Below are 18,713 nucleotides of genomic sequence, written 5' to 3'. Positions count from 1 at the left end.
CCACCCTCCTTGCCCTCAGCCACTGTTCTGGGGTCAGACCTTTGTGATTTAGCAGGAGGAACAGGTGTTTGGAGGGGGCACCTATCCCTTTTGTAACCTCAGTGTCAAACATTTGGGGGTGGAAAAGAGAGATGGTGTATTGCTAAACAGAACCTGAAGTTGGCTCATGGTGAGCTCCTCCCCCATCCCACAAGCATCAATGTACACAGGCAACTCCCCCCAAGAATAACTGGTGAAGAACCTGTTTGTTTCCTTCCACCCTTAGGGCAGAGTTTCCCTAGTCTTGGAAAGCTGTGTGGCCCCTCTATGAAAGTGAAACCAACTACACCTTCCTTCTCACAACACTGCGTTGATACAGGCTTATCCCAAGTGAGTGCTTGCTTACTCAGAGTAGATTGGGTGGTTCTTTACAGCAGGATACTTCCTCACATGCTTTAGTGAGCAATGGTTTGAGGTTCTTTGCAAACTCAGGCAGACATCTCTGCATCAGTTAAGTCTGAAGACCATGACATGTCTTTCTTTGCAACCAGAACTTTTTTGATGAAAGCAGAGACTCTAGAAAACAAGTGAGGCTCATCTGCACACACTCCTCTGAAGAACACTATTTCAAGCTATTTGGATTTGCCCACAGCTGTGGAATATTAGCAGCTGAGAAAGGTTAAGGTACTGGCCAACCTCTGCCCACCCCCCACTTAGCTGCCATGGTTAATTAACCCTTTGAAAGCATGTCATGGCAAGGGCTAGTGAAATAGCACACTAAGGAGCAGCTTTGTGCCAAACTGCAAAATGGCTTTTGTATCATTTTTAATTTTAGCTTACACATTTATCCATATAGTCTTGACTGGTAATGCATCTAAAAAGTCACTGTTCTAGAAGATTTCCAGTTACAAGTAGCTAAATACTCCTTAACAAGGTCAGACTTTTAAATAGTATATGTAATGCTACAATAGTTTTAGGTAGCATGATCTCTTACTGAGCTATCTAAGATACAAACTCCGTGAGCTTTCCCTTTAGAAAATACTTTCTTTGATTTACATGTGGACTTTTACTCCTGGTAAAACTGACCACTCTGACGCAGGGTGCTGCCACTTTAAACATAACCTGGCCAATGTGCAGAAGAGCATCATCGTGCAGACTTGCTCTAAAACTCTAAAGATCTTGTAGATGACAGTGCCAAAGTTGTATGAAGTGGAATCAGAGCAGAGATCTCTTAAGAATTAATAGACAGAGCTAGTATTTCCACTTCTATTCCCTTCTGTTCTCCACACTATGCAGCGCTGTCAAAGGTGGGATTCTTTGGGTAAACATCAGCAGGGGAGAGGTTTAAGATTTCATCCACTGATGGCCCATCATCTTCTGGTAATATCTCTGCCTCAAACATACGCTGAAGCAAAGCATCAACTGTCCTGTACCCTGAGAAAAGAAAAAAAATACATTGGTTTCTATACTGGCCTAGGCTAGTTAGCCAGTCCCTTAAATTTACTTTATGCTCAAAGGCTAAGTCATTTTGTGATATGCTCCTCACTTTGGGTGACAAGTCACTTAGGTGTCTACCCTGCTGGTTTACATCCCCATTCCCCAGCAAACAAAGGCAGCTATTTCAATCAGCATGTGTTATTTACCACTGTAAAAAACCATGTACATGCGAGAACCTCCCTCTGTAGGATTGGTCCCTACAACACATTTTCTAGCACTTTGTCCACTAACTATTTGAACATCCTGAACAAATCCACAAGGAAAGAGCAAACAGTTTTCATTAACTGCTGCCTTTTCAAGGGATTTTTTTTTCCCCCCAATGAAGCAGTTTTGCTAGAGTACTTGAGGAAGAAGCAGGGAGCGCCATATGAGGCCCCTAGACTCAGGCTTTCAATCAGTTTGTGCGTTAAACAGCAAATCCAGGCTTATAGTGAGCTTCAACTGGACTCAATAGGAAACAGCCAAGATACAGGAAGAGTGTTTCTGGAGAAGAAGGATGACGATTAAACCAAGCAGTAAGAGTTGCAAAGAGTTACCAAAGAGTCTCAGCCAGGATAAAAGAGAAGTGAAGTGGATACAAGGAGAAAACAGCAACAAGGAGGCTTTCTAACATCTGGAGAAGCTGAACCAAGACTGTTCCTGTGTAAGTAGCTCCTGCAGGCAATGAGCTTGTGCTGTAAAGCCCAGGAGCTTGACAAAGAAAGTGCTACAATAAAAACAGCATAAACACTATTAGAATCTGACTGGGGATGCCAAAAGCCCCAAACTGCATTCCGATTCGCTGTTGGGCTTGATCGTTCCACATTTGATCACAAACGTGGCGTGCTCAGATGAAAGAGGTGCTGGGGGGCTCAAGCAATTTTTTTTTTTTTTTTTTTACTTTCGTAACTGACACGGCAAGCATAGCAGTGCCGGGGCTACGAACGGCCAAGCCAAGAGCCCTGGAAAAAATTAAGCCCTGCCAGCGACCATCATACTTCATGGACAAGAAGATGTGAGGGTTGGAAATACTCCTAAAGAGACTTCTTGGTCCCAGCCTGCTGTTTAAAAGGGGATTTAGAAGAAGTCTCTAGGTGGGTTTTAGCTGCACGGACAGCTACACTTATCAGCTTCCCCTGCCACCCTTCGGGACCTGAATTTCATTGGAAACCTGTGTTTGGGAGATCAGGAGAGAATTAAGGTTTTGAAAAGCTCATCTCACCAGGAATGGCTTCTAGAGTCCCACTAAGCTTTTTTTTCCAAATGGTCAAGTTAACATGCCATCCTGTAATGGCAACTGCACACAAGTAGACTTTTGGAGAGGAGCTCAGTTGGGTAGAGGCACACTGCACCTAACACACACACACACACACACACACACACACACACACCACAATAGCCTGTGAGGGTGCACTCACTGACTCATTGCTGTGGGTTGATTAATGCCAATTCACAGCAATTTAGTAAGAATCTGTTTGCCAGCCCCGGGAGTCTTCCAGCTGCAGTTCATCACCCTGGAATATGTGTTATCTCAAGAGACCTGACAGATAAGCAGAGAATTCAGCAGTAGATTTGTTCCCCAGAGAAGAGCCTTTGGGAATGGACTTACTTTTAGAAGCTATTTTAAACATCAGCCCTTTAGACTTTTTCTTGGTTATTTCTTCCCCTCCAAGGTCATTCTCGTTGGTTTCCATGTTGTCTATTAGTTTGCCATCACTTAGTTCTTCCCTTTAAATAAAAATATATATCCCTATGAAGCCACTTAAAAATGCACTCCAGTGCTCTCCATAAAGTTCATGAATTGGACTGGCTCTCCCAGACTCTTGCTACTGGGGCTTGGAGCCCCAGTAGCCCCTCCCCCAAAAGCCCCTCTGCATTCAAAGCAGAGCATGGCTCAGAATCAATGAAGCACACCCTGCGATGCAGGAGCAGAACCCCCACACCTCTGGCAAGAGGGAGCGGAAAAGGGGACAGCAACCTTTTCCCATTCTAAAACATAAAACCAACAACTGCTATTGACAGTCTTCCAGCAGGGTCAGTGAAATGCTGGCCTCTTACAGCAAGGAGCATGTGCCTGTCTGCCTCCCACCCTGCAACTGGGAATTAGCAGAGATGTCTGTTCAGAGAGGGTCTCATTTTAGCTGTTAGCCCTTTATGGGCCAAGTCAGCTGCCTGAGCTCACTCCTCTGCCCAAGCCATGTTCTAGGTTAGGGTTTAAAGGAACTAACACAGCACCTTTCAATCAGAGTCCAGGTGTCCACTGCAGCCACTCAGCTGGTCTAACGAGGGGAAATTGGACTGTCTCTGAATACAGTGTCTAGAGCAGCCCAAGGCAGTTTTGTTGATTTCACTAAAGTAGCTCCCTGAACACCCCTCTCTGCCAAAGGCCCCCCTCTCTCTCTCTGTGTCTGTGTGCAGGAAGGAAGGGGGAATGTGAGAGAAAGCGGAGGAGTATAGGCAAGAGATCCTATGCATAAGAGAGTAAGCTTGTTTTAAGGCATCTGATCACGACAATGGTGGCGAGGCTATAAAATGGAACTGAACTCACCCAGGAGACTCTGGAAACCTAGATCAGATGCCTGAACTCTTGTATTTCTCAACTGCACATCACTAAGGAAAATCTGATTACACTGTCCATCAATAACTGGATGTGTTGAAAAGGAGTACTTGTGGCACCTTAGAGACTAACAAATTTATTAGAGCATAAGCTTTCGTGAGCTACAGCTCACTTCATCGGATGCATTGAGCTGTAGCTCACGAAAGCTTATGCTCTAATAAATTTGTTAGTCTCTAAGGTGCCACAAGTACTCCTTTTCTTTTTGCGAATACAGACTAACACGGCTGCTACTCTGAAACCTGGATGTGTTGAGAGACCCACCCACAAAGTGCCATGTTTCCCCTGTAGTTTACTTACTCTTGGATTCCTACTCCCAGCTCTTGAATTTTCCTCTCAATGGCAGTTTCTACTTCACTCTTTTCCAGTGAGTACTCCACAAAGAAAGCTTCTAGGATAAATGCTATGAGAATACTGAAGGGGGGGGAGGGGAAAGACATGCTATTTGGGCATGTTATTAATTAAAGGCAGGATTATACAGAGCTTTTTTTTGCAGAGCACATTAATCAATCTATTTCTGCCGTAGCAGACTGTGGAATTCCTGGCCCATCAGTACAAATCTGTCAGTGTATAGATACTGTGGAAATGTTCCCAGAGCAACAGATCGGCAAATAACAATGGCTAAGCCCCCTGCAACATGTCTTCATGGCCTGGCCCTGAACAGGGATGGAGGAACTGGCAGAGAGTCAGATTTGCAGCTAGACACAGTTTAATTCTTATTCTTTAAAATTCCAGCCCCAAGCAGCACTTCACAGAGGTAAGCGCAGTTGTCCATGAGACTTGCTAAGGGCTAGTTGCCCCTCCCCCCTCTAAAGCATCCCCAATCCTTCCTCCACGGGGAACACAGAATCCTGTGTTCCTTCCTGCCTAGTCTGTTCCATCTTCTTAAGGAGGAGAATCACCCTTTATATCAATAAGGCGTCCCCCGGCTCAGTACCTCTTCATGCATCTGTCAGCAGGAGGTGTTTGCAGGGGAACCACTGTAACCCAGAGCCCAAGCGTATCAACCCAAGCACACAGCAGAGCTCCATCTGCCCAAGCAGGAAGAGCCCTGTGAACATATTACCTCAGGCCTTCAGCCTGCTGCGGCTCTAAGCCCCATGCTTCTCCACCCCAAACAGATGGAAATGTCACTGAACTTACTTAATGATCATGATCACCACCACAATGTGGAAGGCAATGAAGTATAGCTTGGCAGCCTGGTGCGTGACCAGGGCAAACCCATTGGCAAGAAGTATAAAGTTAAGGACTAGGACAGATAGGAAACTTCTCCCTGCTGAGAACAGCCTGCTTGAGAAGTCAGGCTGATGACAAGAGAAGACACATTTGAGCTTCCCTTGGTGACGCTTCCTCATAATTCCCTTCAGTAAAGTTTTTAAAGATCACATTTCTTTCTCCATTTTGACCTCATTGAAGTCAGTGGGGTGGGGCATCTTTCCATTGACTTCTGTGGGCTCTGGATTGGTCCCTGTATTATAGATACAGAAAGGATATCATGCCACTGATTGACAACAGTTAGCTCCATCAGAACAACAAATGAAGATGTGATGTCATTGAAGTTGTTCTTGCAGTATTTGGCTCGAGCAAACAGAGAATCTTTTAAAGCAGGGTTTCCGCACTCCACGGCATGATGGGCAGTGGAATTCCTGGAAAAGAACTGGATTTTCCCCTGGAATAGTTCCATGCCAATGATAGCAAACATGTAGTATACTACCTGGGGGGTGGGGAAGAGAAGAGAGAGAGAGACCCATTCCCATAGATTGAAATGTCACATGACAGCTTTACCCAGCAGAGTACGGAAGCATCTAAGATTTCATCATTGAATTCCCCAATGCACATTCCACAACACACCTCCCAGATTCTGGCCACTTGAGCCAACTGGCTTCTCTGAGACACTGAGGACAGCTGGTACTAGAAGAATAACAGAGAGACTTAGTCCAGGAAGTAGTGATTCCATGCAAGGTTTAAAAGTAAACTAAGAACAGAAGGAGAAGAATACTGAACTGGAATTTAAGTTGATGGAATTGAGTATTTCCAATTTATCAGGCGATTTGGGGGGGGGGGGGGGAAATCAAGAGTTTCCATGTCAGTTACTTGCCCAGATCAGAATTCAGGATTCTGCATAGGACAGCAGCATCAAGCAGAGAGGAGGAAAAAAAAAAAAAAGTCCTGAACTGGCACCTAGAGAGAACCAGACTGTTAAATAGCTTTTTACACATAAATAACCCTGAAAATATTTAGGTCTACCCATACAGCCTTGATTCTGGCCAGAGAGTGACTGTGCTGAAGCTTTATAGTTCACCTCTTTGAACATAAAAAAAAATCAGAATTCTATGGAAAACAAGGTCATGCTACAGCAGGAACTGCTGCACTTCAGAGTTAGTGTCCAGGGTGCTTACCAGAGCCAGCCCACCAAAGGTCAGCATTGTCGGCACAATGTTTATGAGCGTATTCATGATGACCCGGAATCTAGAACAAGACAATTCATGAGAGCCCCATGCCCAGAGACTTAAAGAGATATTCCAGGAATTCCCGATAGTTGGTGCCTCTTTGAGCAATGGAGTCCCCCATTTTGTTTTGCAGGGGTGTGAGAGAAAAAGAGATGGCAGATCTCCGAGAGATCACTGGCCCATTTGCCTCTGCTAGTTGTTGGTGCCATTTCTCTGCCACTGTTCCACATTAATGCAGAACAGGGCTGAGCCGTAGGCTTGATCCTGTTTAACACCGTCTGCTTGCCTGCCTGCCCGCCCCTGGGCGGCCTTGTGTGGCTTTCCAATTTCACAGGGGCAGTGCTTGGTCTGCTCTAGTGGGCTCTCGCTTAGGTGTCTTAGTGAGTGGTGGGGCTTATTCCTGTTTGAGAAGAGGGCTGCTAGGGGCCCTTAAGCCTAGTCTACACTTGAGTTTCATTGGTACAAACTACGCTGGGTAGGGGATGATGCGTCACCAACATAGTGGTAAAATCCTTTAGCAAGGATGCAGTTTATACCAGGATAAAGGTGCCTTATTCTAGTACAGCTTATTCTACTTCCCATATGGGAATAACTACACTGGTAACAAAGCCCCTTTGTAAAGCCATGCAGCAGCGTGGATGCAGCCAGCTACACCACTACCACTTGTGTGTCACCAAGGCCTCGATCTTCTCAGCTGAGCAGACGTTAGCTGGCTGGGAGACCCGGTCCCCTGCCAGCCTCTAGATCAGCTCAGTGCAGTGGAAGAGGGCTACAGCCCCATTACATTCTTTACCTTTGAATGCTATCCACAATCCTAATGAGCCGGAGGACTCTCAGTATGAAGACAATATCCAGCACTTGCTGGCTGTTGTATTGACTTGCTGAGGAAGAAAGCAGCACCAGCAGCTTTTAGTACACATGATCGCCAATGCTTCCCCGTTTGCCTAAGACAAAGGCTAATGCAATCACTAGGCAAAGCACAGAAAGTGTCCCCCATCAGTCACAGTACAATAGTGGAATGAGACAGAGCCCAGAGGTGGTTGTGCATCACAAAAGGTTCTATTTCTATCATCCTCAAAGACCTACTGGAATTGCATACACAACAACACTTCAGATTCTGACAGGGATGGGTGGTTTGTATTTCAAACCCCAAATAAAATAAAGAGGTTTGTTTCTGTGCCCCTCCTATATAAAAGAGGTAATATTTAATTTAAATGGATACTTGGAACAAACACAAACTATGTTGTAATCTAAACAAGGTTACCTATGCAAAGGGCACAGATTATGGATTCATTCTTCCATGGATTGTTATTTAAATCTTTTTATACTTCCCCCTCCCCCAAAACGTGCAGAATTCTTCATAACTTTCAATTGAAACCATGAGTTGAGAGTGATATTAGGAGATAAAGCTTAAACAAAAAGCCCACCACATAATTTCTCAGGCACTTTTAGATTAACAGCCTGCTAATGCCACAGAAGATTTAAAGTGTAATGCTGTGCTTACCTGATTTAAGTGAAGTGTTGAGAATTGTAGCTACTAGAGCAGCAATAATGATGGAGGTATCAAACCTAGTGTTGAGGGAAAGAATTCTATTACACGGATGAGTCTAGTTCACATCAAAGTGCAGTGCAGGCATTTAGATATTAATAGTGATGGACACAATATAAGGCCTTAATCTGCAAACATTTAAACATGTGCTTAAAGTTAAGCACACAAGGATTCCTACCGAGCCAGAGGAACTATTTGTGTGCTGGAGCATTTGCAGGTTTGGGCCCTAAGTGGCTGGACTGTGACCTCTTTGGGGCAGGGACTGTATTTTATTCCAAGTCTGTACAGTCTGCCTAGCACAGCAGACCTAGTCAAGGCTCCTTGAGTTACTTCATGCACTGAAACAGCCATCCAGGACTAAGTGAAGTTTCTACATTGGACATGTGGTTTGCAAACATGACCTGCAAGGGGGGAAAAATGGCTTATGGTTCCCCCCCGGTTATTTATAGTGGATAAAGGAGACCTAGAATGTTCTTTTCTAGTTTACCATAGAAATTCAGGCCCAGTCTGTGCTACAAGTCTCTGGACAACTGGAGACCTAGTAGGGTTCCAGTATCATGGGGGAGAAGAACTCAGCTAATGAGAGGGGTGAGGGGATTTTTGTATTGACTGTTGGAACGAACGGTTGTTTCTGTTAACAAGTATTTAAATCCCACACCACATTTTAAAGATTAAAAAATTCTTATCTACAAGCCCCAATGGGTGTGCCAGCAAGTCAGTGATGGCCATGGCTCGACATTCCAAATATTTTTAGGGCAAAGAGGATATATACAAGAGCTATCACCCCACTTCCAGACCTTCCTGCAGTAGTGTTAAAAAAGCAGCACAAACCCAATTGTTTGAAAAGGAATGTATATTTTCATGAAAAGAGTATCCAGAGTCCAGTCCAGTCTTCTAATCCTGCACTCCAGTTTCAGTTAAGAGCATTTCTCTTGCCATCTCATGTTTGCAATAGCTTTAGTTATATGTTGGTTATGCAAGTATGAACTTTACCAGTCTAGCACTGGGTGTTTATACAAGAAGAATCCAATTCTAGTAAGAGGCTGCATATAAAGTCTCTTTGGCTGCGAAGAGAAGAAAGTTGCAAGACATTCTTCACATATCCCTTCTACCCCCAACCACCACAACTCAGCACCCTACTTACCAGTTCCAGAACTGGGTCTTTGCAAAGAATGCCCTGGGTTCATAAGTGTACACTTTCAAGAGGATCTCGATGATATATAAAGAAAGGAAAACCCACTCTGCATAGGAAATCAATGGGTTTTCCTCATCCAAAGCAATGAATAGGGCATTTATTAGGATGATTACATCATAAGTCCAAACAAAGCCCCTGCAAGAAGGGGGAGGAAAAAAAAAAAAAAAAAAAAAAAGAAGAAGGAGTTTGTTTGCTCCTGCCTATGAAGGTTTAAAAAAATAAAATAATCCCTCAGAAGATACCTGTGACCTTAAGAGCCCTTCAATGCCAAATGGCCGAGAGGCCCGCTGTTGTGTCATTCTGAACATTGTTTAAGATAGCAAATGAAAGCCAGTGGCACACTAGTCATTAATATCATTGCGAAATACATGTATTAACATTATATAAGGAATTATGGATGCTTGTTGATATTATGCTTTAAAAAGTCTGATCAAACTAAAAGAAAACCTGGTTTTCTGTTTGACAAGAGGGAGAACAGTTACCTCCCCATCTCTAATGGGAACGGTCTCTGGCATCACCATGTTCAATGGGCAGTTCATTTGCATCAGAGATAAAAACATGAAGAACAAATTAATAGGAGATTGTGAAATCAGCATGGGAACATACTGGCATCTGCACCACAGTGATTCATCCCGACACTGGAGACAAACTTTGGGGAATACAAGGACAAGCAAAAAGATGTTTCTGTTATCCATCACTTAGGGGTCCAGCATTCTTTGTATCCATGAAAGGTGGATCCCCTACCATGCGGATGGGTGCTGCTGAATGGGCATTTTAGATAACTTTATCTTAGTTAAGGATTGTAGCCTGTTAAGTTTTAGTGATTTGAAGAATGTTATACCTCTGTCTTATTTGTAACCATTTCTGTCCATTAGTCTTGCTTAGCATCACCTTTCAGTTCTCCGTTAATGAGCTTCTTGTTTTATCATAAGCACAAATCACTGCTGCTATATTAACCAGAGTGTGAATTCCTGGTCAAATCAAGCAAGCTGGTGTGTTCATGGTCTCTTTAGAGACAGCAGACTTGCTAGTTTGCGAGTGTCCAGTGATGGGGCTCAATGTTTCAGGGAGACACTTCTGCAGAGTTTGAGAACGGATACGCACAAAGGACTAACCTGCAAGGCAAAGTTAGGCCTGGAAGAGTCCCGAGGAATCTCTGCGGCCAGTTAAACTGGGAATGGCAGGGAGCTGTCACTGAGTTTAGCACCAGCAGATTCTGTTGATGCTCAGGCAGAGAGTTAACAAAGGGACATACAGTTCTGGATGCCCCTAGAAAGCCTCACAACCCTCCCATCCACATCCCCATTACCCAGTTACAAAACCAGCTTTGCCATACATCAGCCAGTGTTTCGGTTTAAACAGCCTTTTCCCCGATGGAGAATTTAGGAGAGTTGATGTAATTTAATTTTACATTTGAGAAGCCAGTTACTGCAAATGTGTATACTCAGTTGACAAGATCAAACACAGAGCTAGAAGTTCAGTCTGCATCAAATCAAGCAGTGCTCATAAATAGATGTGAGACTGCCCAGAAGAGTAGAAAGGAATTGGAGAAAATTAAACAGACTGATCCCTAAATTAGCTCTTGATTCCAACTTAATAGGGGTGGGTGAAACTGAGTGTAACATCACTTTACAACAGAGACTGCTGGTTATTATATGTTTTCATACCTGAATTCAGACTTCTTTTGAGCAAGACTGTATTTTCAAGCCAGAACATACAAGCTGATGCAGAACTACAAGCTGATAATACTTGTGACATCATTCAAGGCTTATAGTACGACTGAATTAGAGGGACTGGAACTTGAAGATGGGGATTTTTTCAGTAGCATTCAGCATTGGTCTAACTGCTCCTGCTCAAGCTAAGGATCAAACTCCCGCCGACTCAAGTGGGAGCAGAGTTAGGCTCAGACTGAGTGCTTCTGAAAAAAATTCCACTTGTAGAGTTCCCCTTGCAGTGCTGGCATTTTCCAGCCTGCCATTCAGGTGAACACTTGTCCAGAGGTAAATGCTGGTTTGCAGCATCATTATGAGATGCTCATTGTGAGGACAGAGACAGACTTACTTGTGTTGAACCATGCTGCGTATGAATAGGCTCACTGCTGAGTTATACACGTGGGGCATCCAGTGCTCTAGGGGGTGGGTTTGTATCCTCATTGCAATCACCTGGATATTCAGAAGGTCTGCCAGACGCACAAAAGATTTTTTGTCTGCAGTGGACAGGAAAGATGACCATTAGCCTACATGCATAATAAATGGCAGCATTTCATATTTGCAGAAATACAGTCCTTATGTGAAAAAGCAGTACTTCACTCTGTCCATATGCAATACACAGAACACACAGGACTTGACCACATGGGCAAAAAGGGGAGCTTCCTTCAGCCATACTAGCTAGGAACCCTCTTAACCTGTGCAAGGAGCTGTGGCATGAAGTTGTAAAGAGACTTGTTGGAAGAAAAAAAGAAGAAAAAAATTACATCTAGAGGACTCATTTCACTCCTTACTTGCCAAACTTTAAACCTCATCTCAAGAAGGCCAATCTTTAGGTAAGCATGTAGTGGTCAAGTCACACATCCACAGTTAAGTAATCACCATTCATTAACATAAGTAGTTGAAAGTAACATTTCTCTATTTAAAAAGGAAATAACTGGGGAATTTGCTGAAAAATAAGTTCTGGCTTTTTAGTAGTCCTCATTGGAGGCTTGTTCCTAGATAGAGCCTGAAAATCTGAAACCAGGTTTAAAGTGCATAGGAATTTCCAAACTGCATCAGAGGAGAGCTCCATCTTTCCCAGAACCCTGCCTCTAGAAGTGAGGTGAACAAGATGCTCAAGAGAAAGGTGCAAGAAACCCCACAGCAGGAAAACTTCCCCAATCATCATGTTATTTCCTTAAACCGCGCCACAGAGGCTGGCTCAGCCTGGCAGCAGGACAATTTATATCCAATTTATATGAGCTTAAAAGCCATGGCGAAATCCTCATCTATATGGCAAGAGAAATTTTTTTTTTTTAAATGCCAAACATCTTTGGAGATTCTCCGACACGTTTATCATGTAGGAGTTTAATTTGAGGTCATGAAGGCTCCAAGACACTCTGTGCATGGGAACAAAAGTGGCCGAAGTGTTAGAATTAAGTAGAAAGAATGTGTGAACAGAAACTGAGTGCTACAAGCTTAGATAAGTGAGGTTAGCAGGATATGCCTGGTTGACAGTGTCACCAAATCACACAAAGTCAAGTGACCACATGGGTAGATTTTCAACATTCACTTCAGGTTGATTACATATGGCACATTGAAAATACAGATCTCACTGCTTAAACAAAAAGGTCCTCCCCTACTTCAGTAACCCCTTCCCAACAAGTGTTTGTTTATTGCTACTCACCTACATAACCTTTTTGTTCCTCGTCGGATACTCTCAACAGGAGCTCTCGATGGGAAGTGCTGATATCTGGGGCCACTAGTTTGACGAGTTGCTTCCACAGGGCTTCTTTAACAACAGACTCTGTGCCCTCCTTGACCTTTAGGATGTTGAAGGCTTCAACCATCTTGTGACGCTTCATGTACGCAAGTTTGCGGATCTCATTCTGGAGGAGACAATGGATTTCAGATACCTGGAGGATGGGTTTCGCTCTCTCCCATCTCCCACTTATTTTTAAACTTAAATGTAGTTTTGGGATATTTGTGAACACCAGATTTGTTCTTGAATTTCTATACTAGACTGCCAAGAAGGACTCTATAGGAAATGAGCCAAGAGCAAAAAAGTTCCCGGCTGACAACGCTACATTCAGCCAGAGAAGAGTGTAGCAGCCGTGTTAGTTTGTATCTGCAAAAAGAAAAGGAGTACTTGTGACACCTTAGAGACCTACAAATTTATTAGAGCATAATCTTATACTCCAAGGTGCCACAAGCACTCCTATTCTTTTTAATAGTCCAGAGTGACCCATCTGGCCAGTTGTGAAGCAGATGCAGCAGGCTACCAGGAAAGTCCTGCCCTCTCCTCCACTGCAGAGATGTCACTAGCCCCTATTTCCTGCTCAGTCTATCAAAAAGTTCCCCAACATATCCAGTTAGGATCCATTGCAACAGTTTGCTCCCATGGGACACCTCTTAGCAGATTAAAAATCTAGATGGCTTATTTTAGGCCTTGGAAGATAGTGTGCAATTGGGGCGGGGAGAAAAGGGTGTTTGTAATGAAGAGCAGGGAGAGGTGAGTCACAAGGGCTTTATCATCATGGACTGGAAGGCCCTCAAGTTGGAGTAGAAGAGAAGAGGGAATCTATTTAGACATCACATCAACACTAACAAGCGAGGACTTGGAAAGTTGCAGCTACCCATCTGATTTCTGTGGTATCCAGATGGGAGATGATCCTGCCAACAGCTAGCTCCTGCCCAAATTCCTGAAGAGGTAGCCAACTTTGTGCCCTACCTCCACTAGGCAGTCTGCCCAGCAGACAGCATGCAGGGATGGTTTTTGTGGCCTCCTGTTAGTGCATTTGGCAGGAGACCTCACGTATAAGAGAGAAAAGTTCGTCTATTTATGAAAAGTTCACTGTAACGTCTAGCATTAGCCCTATAATTGCAAGCACTAGACATGCTTATAGTGTCCTCAGTTACCCCCAAATTTGGTGGGTGCAACTGGAAGAGGGAAGATGTACGCTGCTCTTACTGAATATAGCGCTCCCTGCTCTGTCCTCCTGTCAGCACTTTAAAGGTATGTTACAGAGCAGGGGTTGGCACCCTTTTAGAAGCGGTGTGCCGAGTCTTCATTTATTCACTTTAAGGTTTCGCGTGCCAGTAATACATTAACTTTTTTAGAAGGTCTTTCTCTATGAGTCTATATATTATATAACTAAACTATTGTCATATGTAAAGTAAACAAGGTTTTCAAAATGTTTAAGCAGCTTCATTTAAAATTAAATTTAAATGCTGATCTTACACAGCTGGCCTGCTCAGCTCGCTGCCAGCCTGGGGTTCCATCCACCTAGGCTGGCAGTGGGCTGAGCAGGGCCTGCGGCTGGGACCCTGGCTGAAAAGGGGCCAGCAGCCAGAAGCACAAAGCAGCAGCGGGCTGAGTGGGGTGGGTGGCCGGGACCCCAGACTGGCGGTGGGCTGGGCGGCTCAGCCCGCTGCCACTCAACCCCCTGCCGGCCTGGGGTTCCGTCCGCCAGTTCCTGCTGGCCAAGGTCCCAGCTCCGCTCAGTCCGCTGCCAGTCTGGGATCCCGGCCCTGCCCACAGAGTGGGTACCTACCTTCTCCCTGGTTCTAGCCCATTCTCTTCCTCTCTGTCTGCACTGAGCTGAGGGTGGGAGTGCACTGAGCCCAGGGCTGGGGGTGAAGGAGCAGGCTGGGGGTTGGGATGTAGGGTCTGGCCAGGAGCTAAAATGAGGGAGGGGGCTCAGGGTTGGGGCAGGAGGTTTGGGTATGGAGTGCTTACCTGGGCAGCTCCCATTTGGTGCGAAGGGTGCAGGAGCTCCCAGTGGGGGGTGAGAATGTGTGGGGTGCAAGAGTTAGGGCATGGGGTGTGGGGGGGCTGGAGTCAGGGCTGGGGTCGTGGGGGGGATGCAGGGGTCAGGGCAGAGGTCTGTGTGTGTGTGTGTGTGTGTGTGTGTGGGGGGGGGGGGGGTGCTTCCAGCCCCCCGCCCAGAGCGGTTTCATGGCAGGGAGCTGGAGGGGATATGCCCCGATTCCACCCCCCTTCCCCAAGGCCCCATCCCCACTTCTGCTCTGCCTCCTCCCTGGAGCAGCCAGAGCCCTGTGGCTCTGCTTCTCCCACTCCCCCACAAGGGCCACCAGCTGATCGGTGGCAGGGAGGGAGAGGAGGAGGAGCAGGAACCCAACACGCTAGGGGAAGAGGCAGGGGAGGGGGAAGCTTGCCTGCCATGCAGCAGGCAGGACCAAGCTTCTTCATCCTGCCCCCCGCATTGGGGGGGGGGAGTAGAGAAGAGCGGGCTGGATTTTTAATGGCATGCTGCTGCCTGCCAGGGTCCCAGCCTGGGTTTGGCAGTGGACGCTGAGCAGGGCCAGTGGCTGGGACCCGGCAGGGAGCAGCTTGCCGTTAAAATCGGCTCATGTGCCGTGTTTGGCATGCGTGCCATAAGTTGCCGACCCCTGTTACAGAGCAAATACACACTATGTAGAGTTGCTACTGGATAGCAGCTGTCTTCCAAGTACAGTCATTCCAGAAGGGAAGTTTCCCTAATGTTTAACAGGAACAGTGCACAGATCACTGCACCCTATCTACTGATGAGCACATACACAGGACATTTACTGTGAGAAATCAACACAAGTGGTGGTCATGGCACTATCTGTATTAAATCATTCTGTATTGTGCAGTTTATTTTTATTTCAGTAGCAGCCAGGAGCCCCAGGCAAGGGCCAGAACCCTATGGCACTAGGTGCTGGGCAGACAGGCACAGAACAAGGAGACAGTCCCTGCCTAGAGAGCTTCTCTTTTCTCCCCACCTGATCTTTGACTGTAAGATCTTCAGGGCAGGGCCCATGTTTCCATAGGTTTATACTGAGCCTAATCCCTTAGGGTCTCTCTGTGATAGTATAACTGTGAAGTGACATATGGAAACTTCATTAAATGGCTCTAAAAGGATGGTTCAGAATCAGCAGCCGATTAATCGTATTGTCCCCTGGAAAGGAGGAGTGGCTGGCTGCAGGACGTTGCCTTGAGGATCTTTTCCTCGCAGATGCTCTGTGGGTCTCTCCCCTCTTTCTGCCCCCCCCCCCCCGCACTGAACAACGTTGCAATACAACTCCAGTACCAGGCTGTAACCGGAGATTTGCCGTAATGCCAGCTACTTACAGCTGTACCATAAGAAGGGCTCTGAACTGGATAACCAAAACCCCACTGGACATTTTCTAGCAACCAAAAAAAAAAAAAAAACCCACCGTCCCACTGATTTAGTAGCCTAGCATTGGGAGACTGACTCTGCACTGGATTCACAAACACTTGAGATTCAGAGGGCGGAAGAGGAAACAGATGTTGTTAAAGCAGAACACTCCATGCAGTGACAGGTATAGTCGTGTTATTGCTGTGCCCAGTTCAGGAGATACTCTTCCCCACACACTTTACCTTTAAATGTTTCCTGTAATTATTGTACACCACAGCCAGGAAGACAGACATGAAGAGGTAGGTGTTGATTACTACATAGGTTATGAAGAACAGGGAATACCACCAACTGAAGTCAAAGGCTGGCATCCTAGACGGGGAGAGAGTGGCTTTAGTCATTCTACAGTGAAAGCAGGGATTCATATAGAGCAATAAAACCTCTGGGACAGCTTCCAAAATGCTGTCTCAGGATACATCGCACCTTCTAGGCATAAGCCTGAATGCAGCGTTGGAGCAGGTCAGTCTGAAATTCAACAAGTCAATTGCTCCATAAGAAATCACAGACAGCATGTTCTTTGAGCCAGAATTCTTCCCATGGGTGCTCATTTGCAATTGCTAATGAGGTGGATGGGAAGGGGAGTGTAGAATTTGGCCCTTCCAGGGAAAGCAGAGGACACCCCATGCTGCAATCCTCCCCAGCTCTCTTGGTCCCAAGGCTATTGTACAATGGATGCAGGTGCTGGTGTGGAGGAGGGAAGAGAGATATACTTTCACTGGTAAACGCAATGCTGAATTAAAGGCTAAAAAGCCACAAAACTGTCATCAGGGTTTGGGTGCTGCCTGGAGGTGGGGATAGTCCCCACTGCAGTACAGGGTGAGGAGCAAGTCAAGCCACTCACCATCAGGACAAGGCTAAATGCTCCCACCTCCCCACATGCAGAGTCCACCCAAGGCTATTAGAAGTACTGTGCTGTTTGAGCCTTCCTGATTTCCTAGATTTTATCATCTGTGATTTAAAGACCCAGAAAACAGAGATCCTTTTATGTCAAATATGGTGACAGATTCAGCGCGTCTTTCCTTCTATTGTAGCGAGCTCTGAATCGGGCCCTAGACTGCTGCTCCAGTTCTATGTGCTATGCAGTGCTTCTCCGCCACCCAGAGATACCGTCGTGCACCTAGATAGCCTGGTATTTGGAGAGCAGGGTACGTACATGACGTCAGGGCTGTTGGCTGTCGTCACCAGCACATACAGATCAAATACGATTTCTAGGTAGTTTGTAAAATATGGAGATCCTTCCACTGTCCGGAGATTCCTGAAGAGGAAGAGGCACCATGAAATTACACACAGATACCAAATCACTGACATAGCTACTGCAGGGCATCAGTAGAGCAGTCGACACTGCAGTCAGATCCCCTATGGCCTTATTTTTTGGAGTCCCCAGTACCCACAGATGATAAAACAGTCGTCATGTTTGCTCAGCAGTTCTGGAACCCCAGCCATACTACCTCATCTGCAGGATTTGGAGCTGGCAGAGTCCCTCGGATCCAAAGCTTGAAACCCACATGAGGAACTCCAGAGTGGAAAGTGCCCTCACCTGTCACCGAACAGCTTCAGAGCCATGAGGGAGAACATGAGGACGCTGAACATGAAGAGCAGGAAGACGTACGTGATCTCTGGCAGTGTGTTTCGTATACTGCGGAACACCCTCCGGATCTGCCAAGGCAGAACAGGGAGCGTTTAAAAACCAAACTGCACCAGCTTTCACACCGGAGTTTGTAGCTCCCCCATGATCAGGCAAAGCAGGACTCAGGAGTTCTTTCCATTGAGAGAAACTGATCTAGCCACCAATCAACAGCAAACTCCACTCCGCGACTTTACACCACCTGTTCCTCTAGTGCCCAAGCTGGGTCAGGTCAAGCCAGGTTGGCTGCCTGGTACTTAGTTTTTGGAGGATGCCATCTTGGTCCCCAGAATGTCAAAATTAAGTCTCTAGCCCTTATGTTTGCAAAGAAAACCTTCTAGCGTCCAAAGATGAACCAAGCGAAAGCTAGTGCAACAAAATCTGCCCGAGTCTGCAGGCAGCCTGAGATGATAGCTTTGAGAGGGCCCCAATGCCTCGTTTCAGTGGGGTAATGCCCCGGATGTTTCACGACAATGATTTAATTAACAATATTGTTAGCCATTTTATGGTGTATTGAAGTGCGTAAGGAAGGAGGGGGGCAATCATCCTAGGAAGATCTGCACAGTCTGCTATAAGGGTATGTTCCACCAGGAAAATGCCTCATCACGGAAAATTGGGGTGGTGGGGGGAGGGGGGGACAGGACAACACATTTCAACTAACAGTGTTAGACATGACTTCACACTTGGTCTAGACGAGCACTGCCATGGAGGAGTCTTCTCTGGGTTCCATGGGCTTGTTGGCCATCTGAATGGCATCTCACGTAGGCAGAGCCTGGAAAATACCAGGGCCTTCCTCCCCCATCCCCAAGAGGCAGAAGAGGAGTCCCTACCCATGTACAGCAGAGACACACTGTTGAAAAGGGGAAGCAAGCAAAGATTCTCATCTCACACCAGCCTGAAGGTGTTCCCATGCACAATTCAATCTTTGAAGTAGAAC

General features: G+C 45.9%; 1 protein-coding gene across 1 annotated transcript in view; it reads right to left on the bottom strand.

Annotated features, from left to right (window-relative positions):
• Positions 1-292: 292 nt before the first annotated feature.
• LOC119853834 (two pore calcium channel protein 1-like) overlaps positions 293-18,713 on the bottom strand; it is a 32,366-nt gene continuing 13,945 nt past the window's right edge. Inside the window, exons 6-19 of the mRNA XM_038397342.2 lie at positions 17,690-17,808; positions 17,306-17,407; positions 16,338-16,464; positions 12,639-12,840; positions 11,325-11,469; positions 9,213-9,398; positions 8,024-8,088; positions 7,313-7,400; positions 6,469-6,538; positions 5,564-5,783; positions 5,213-5,303; positions 4,370-4,483; positions 3,065-3,183; positions 293-1,413 (exon numbers count right to left, since the gene is read on the bottom strand). Coding sequence (XP_038253270.1) covers positions 1,268-1,413; positions 3,065-3,183; positions 4,370-4,483; positions 5,213-5,303; positions 5,564-5,783; positions 6,469-6,538; positions 7,313-7,400; positions 8,024-8,088; positions 9,213-9,398; positions 11,325-11,469; positions 12,639-12,840; positions 16,338-16,464; positions 17,306-17,407; positions 17,690-17,808 — 1,794 coding nt within the window. The 3' untranslated portion in view covers positions 293-1,267. The remainder of the gene's footprint in view (positions 1,414-3,064; positions 3,184-4,369; positions 4,484-5,212; positions 5,304-5,563; positions 5,784-6,468; positions 6,539-7,312; positions 7,401-8,023; positions 8,089-9,212; positions 9,399-11,324; positions 11,470-12,638; positions 12,841-16,337; positions 16,465-17,305; positions 17,408-17,689; positions 17,809-18,713) is intronic.

Source organism: Dermochelys coriacea, chromosome 3 (genome assembly GCF_009764565.3).
Source record: "Dermochelys coriacea isolate rDerCor1 chromosome 3, rDerCor1.pri.v4, whole genome shotgun sequence".
Taxonomy (NCBI): domain Eukaryota; kingdom Metazoa; phylum Chordata; order Testudines; family Dermochelyidae; genus Dermochelys; species Dermochelys coriacea.
Note: the sequence above shows the minus strand (reverse complement) of the source record. Positions and strands in the feature narration are given on the sequence as shown.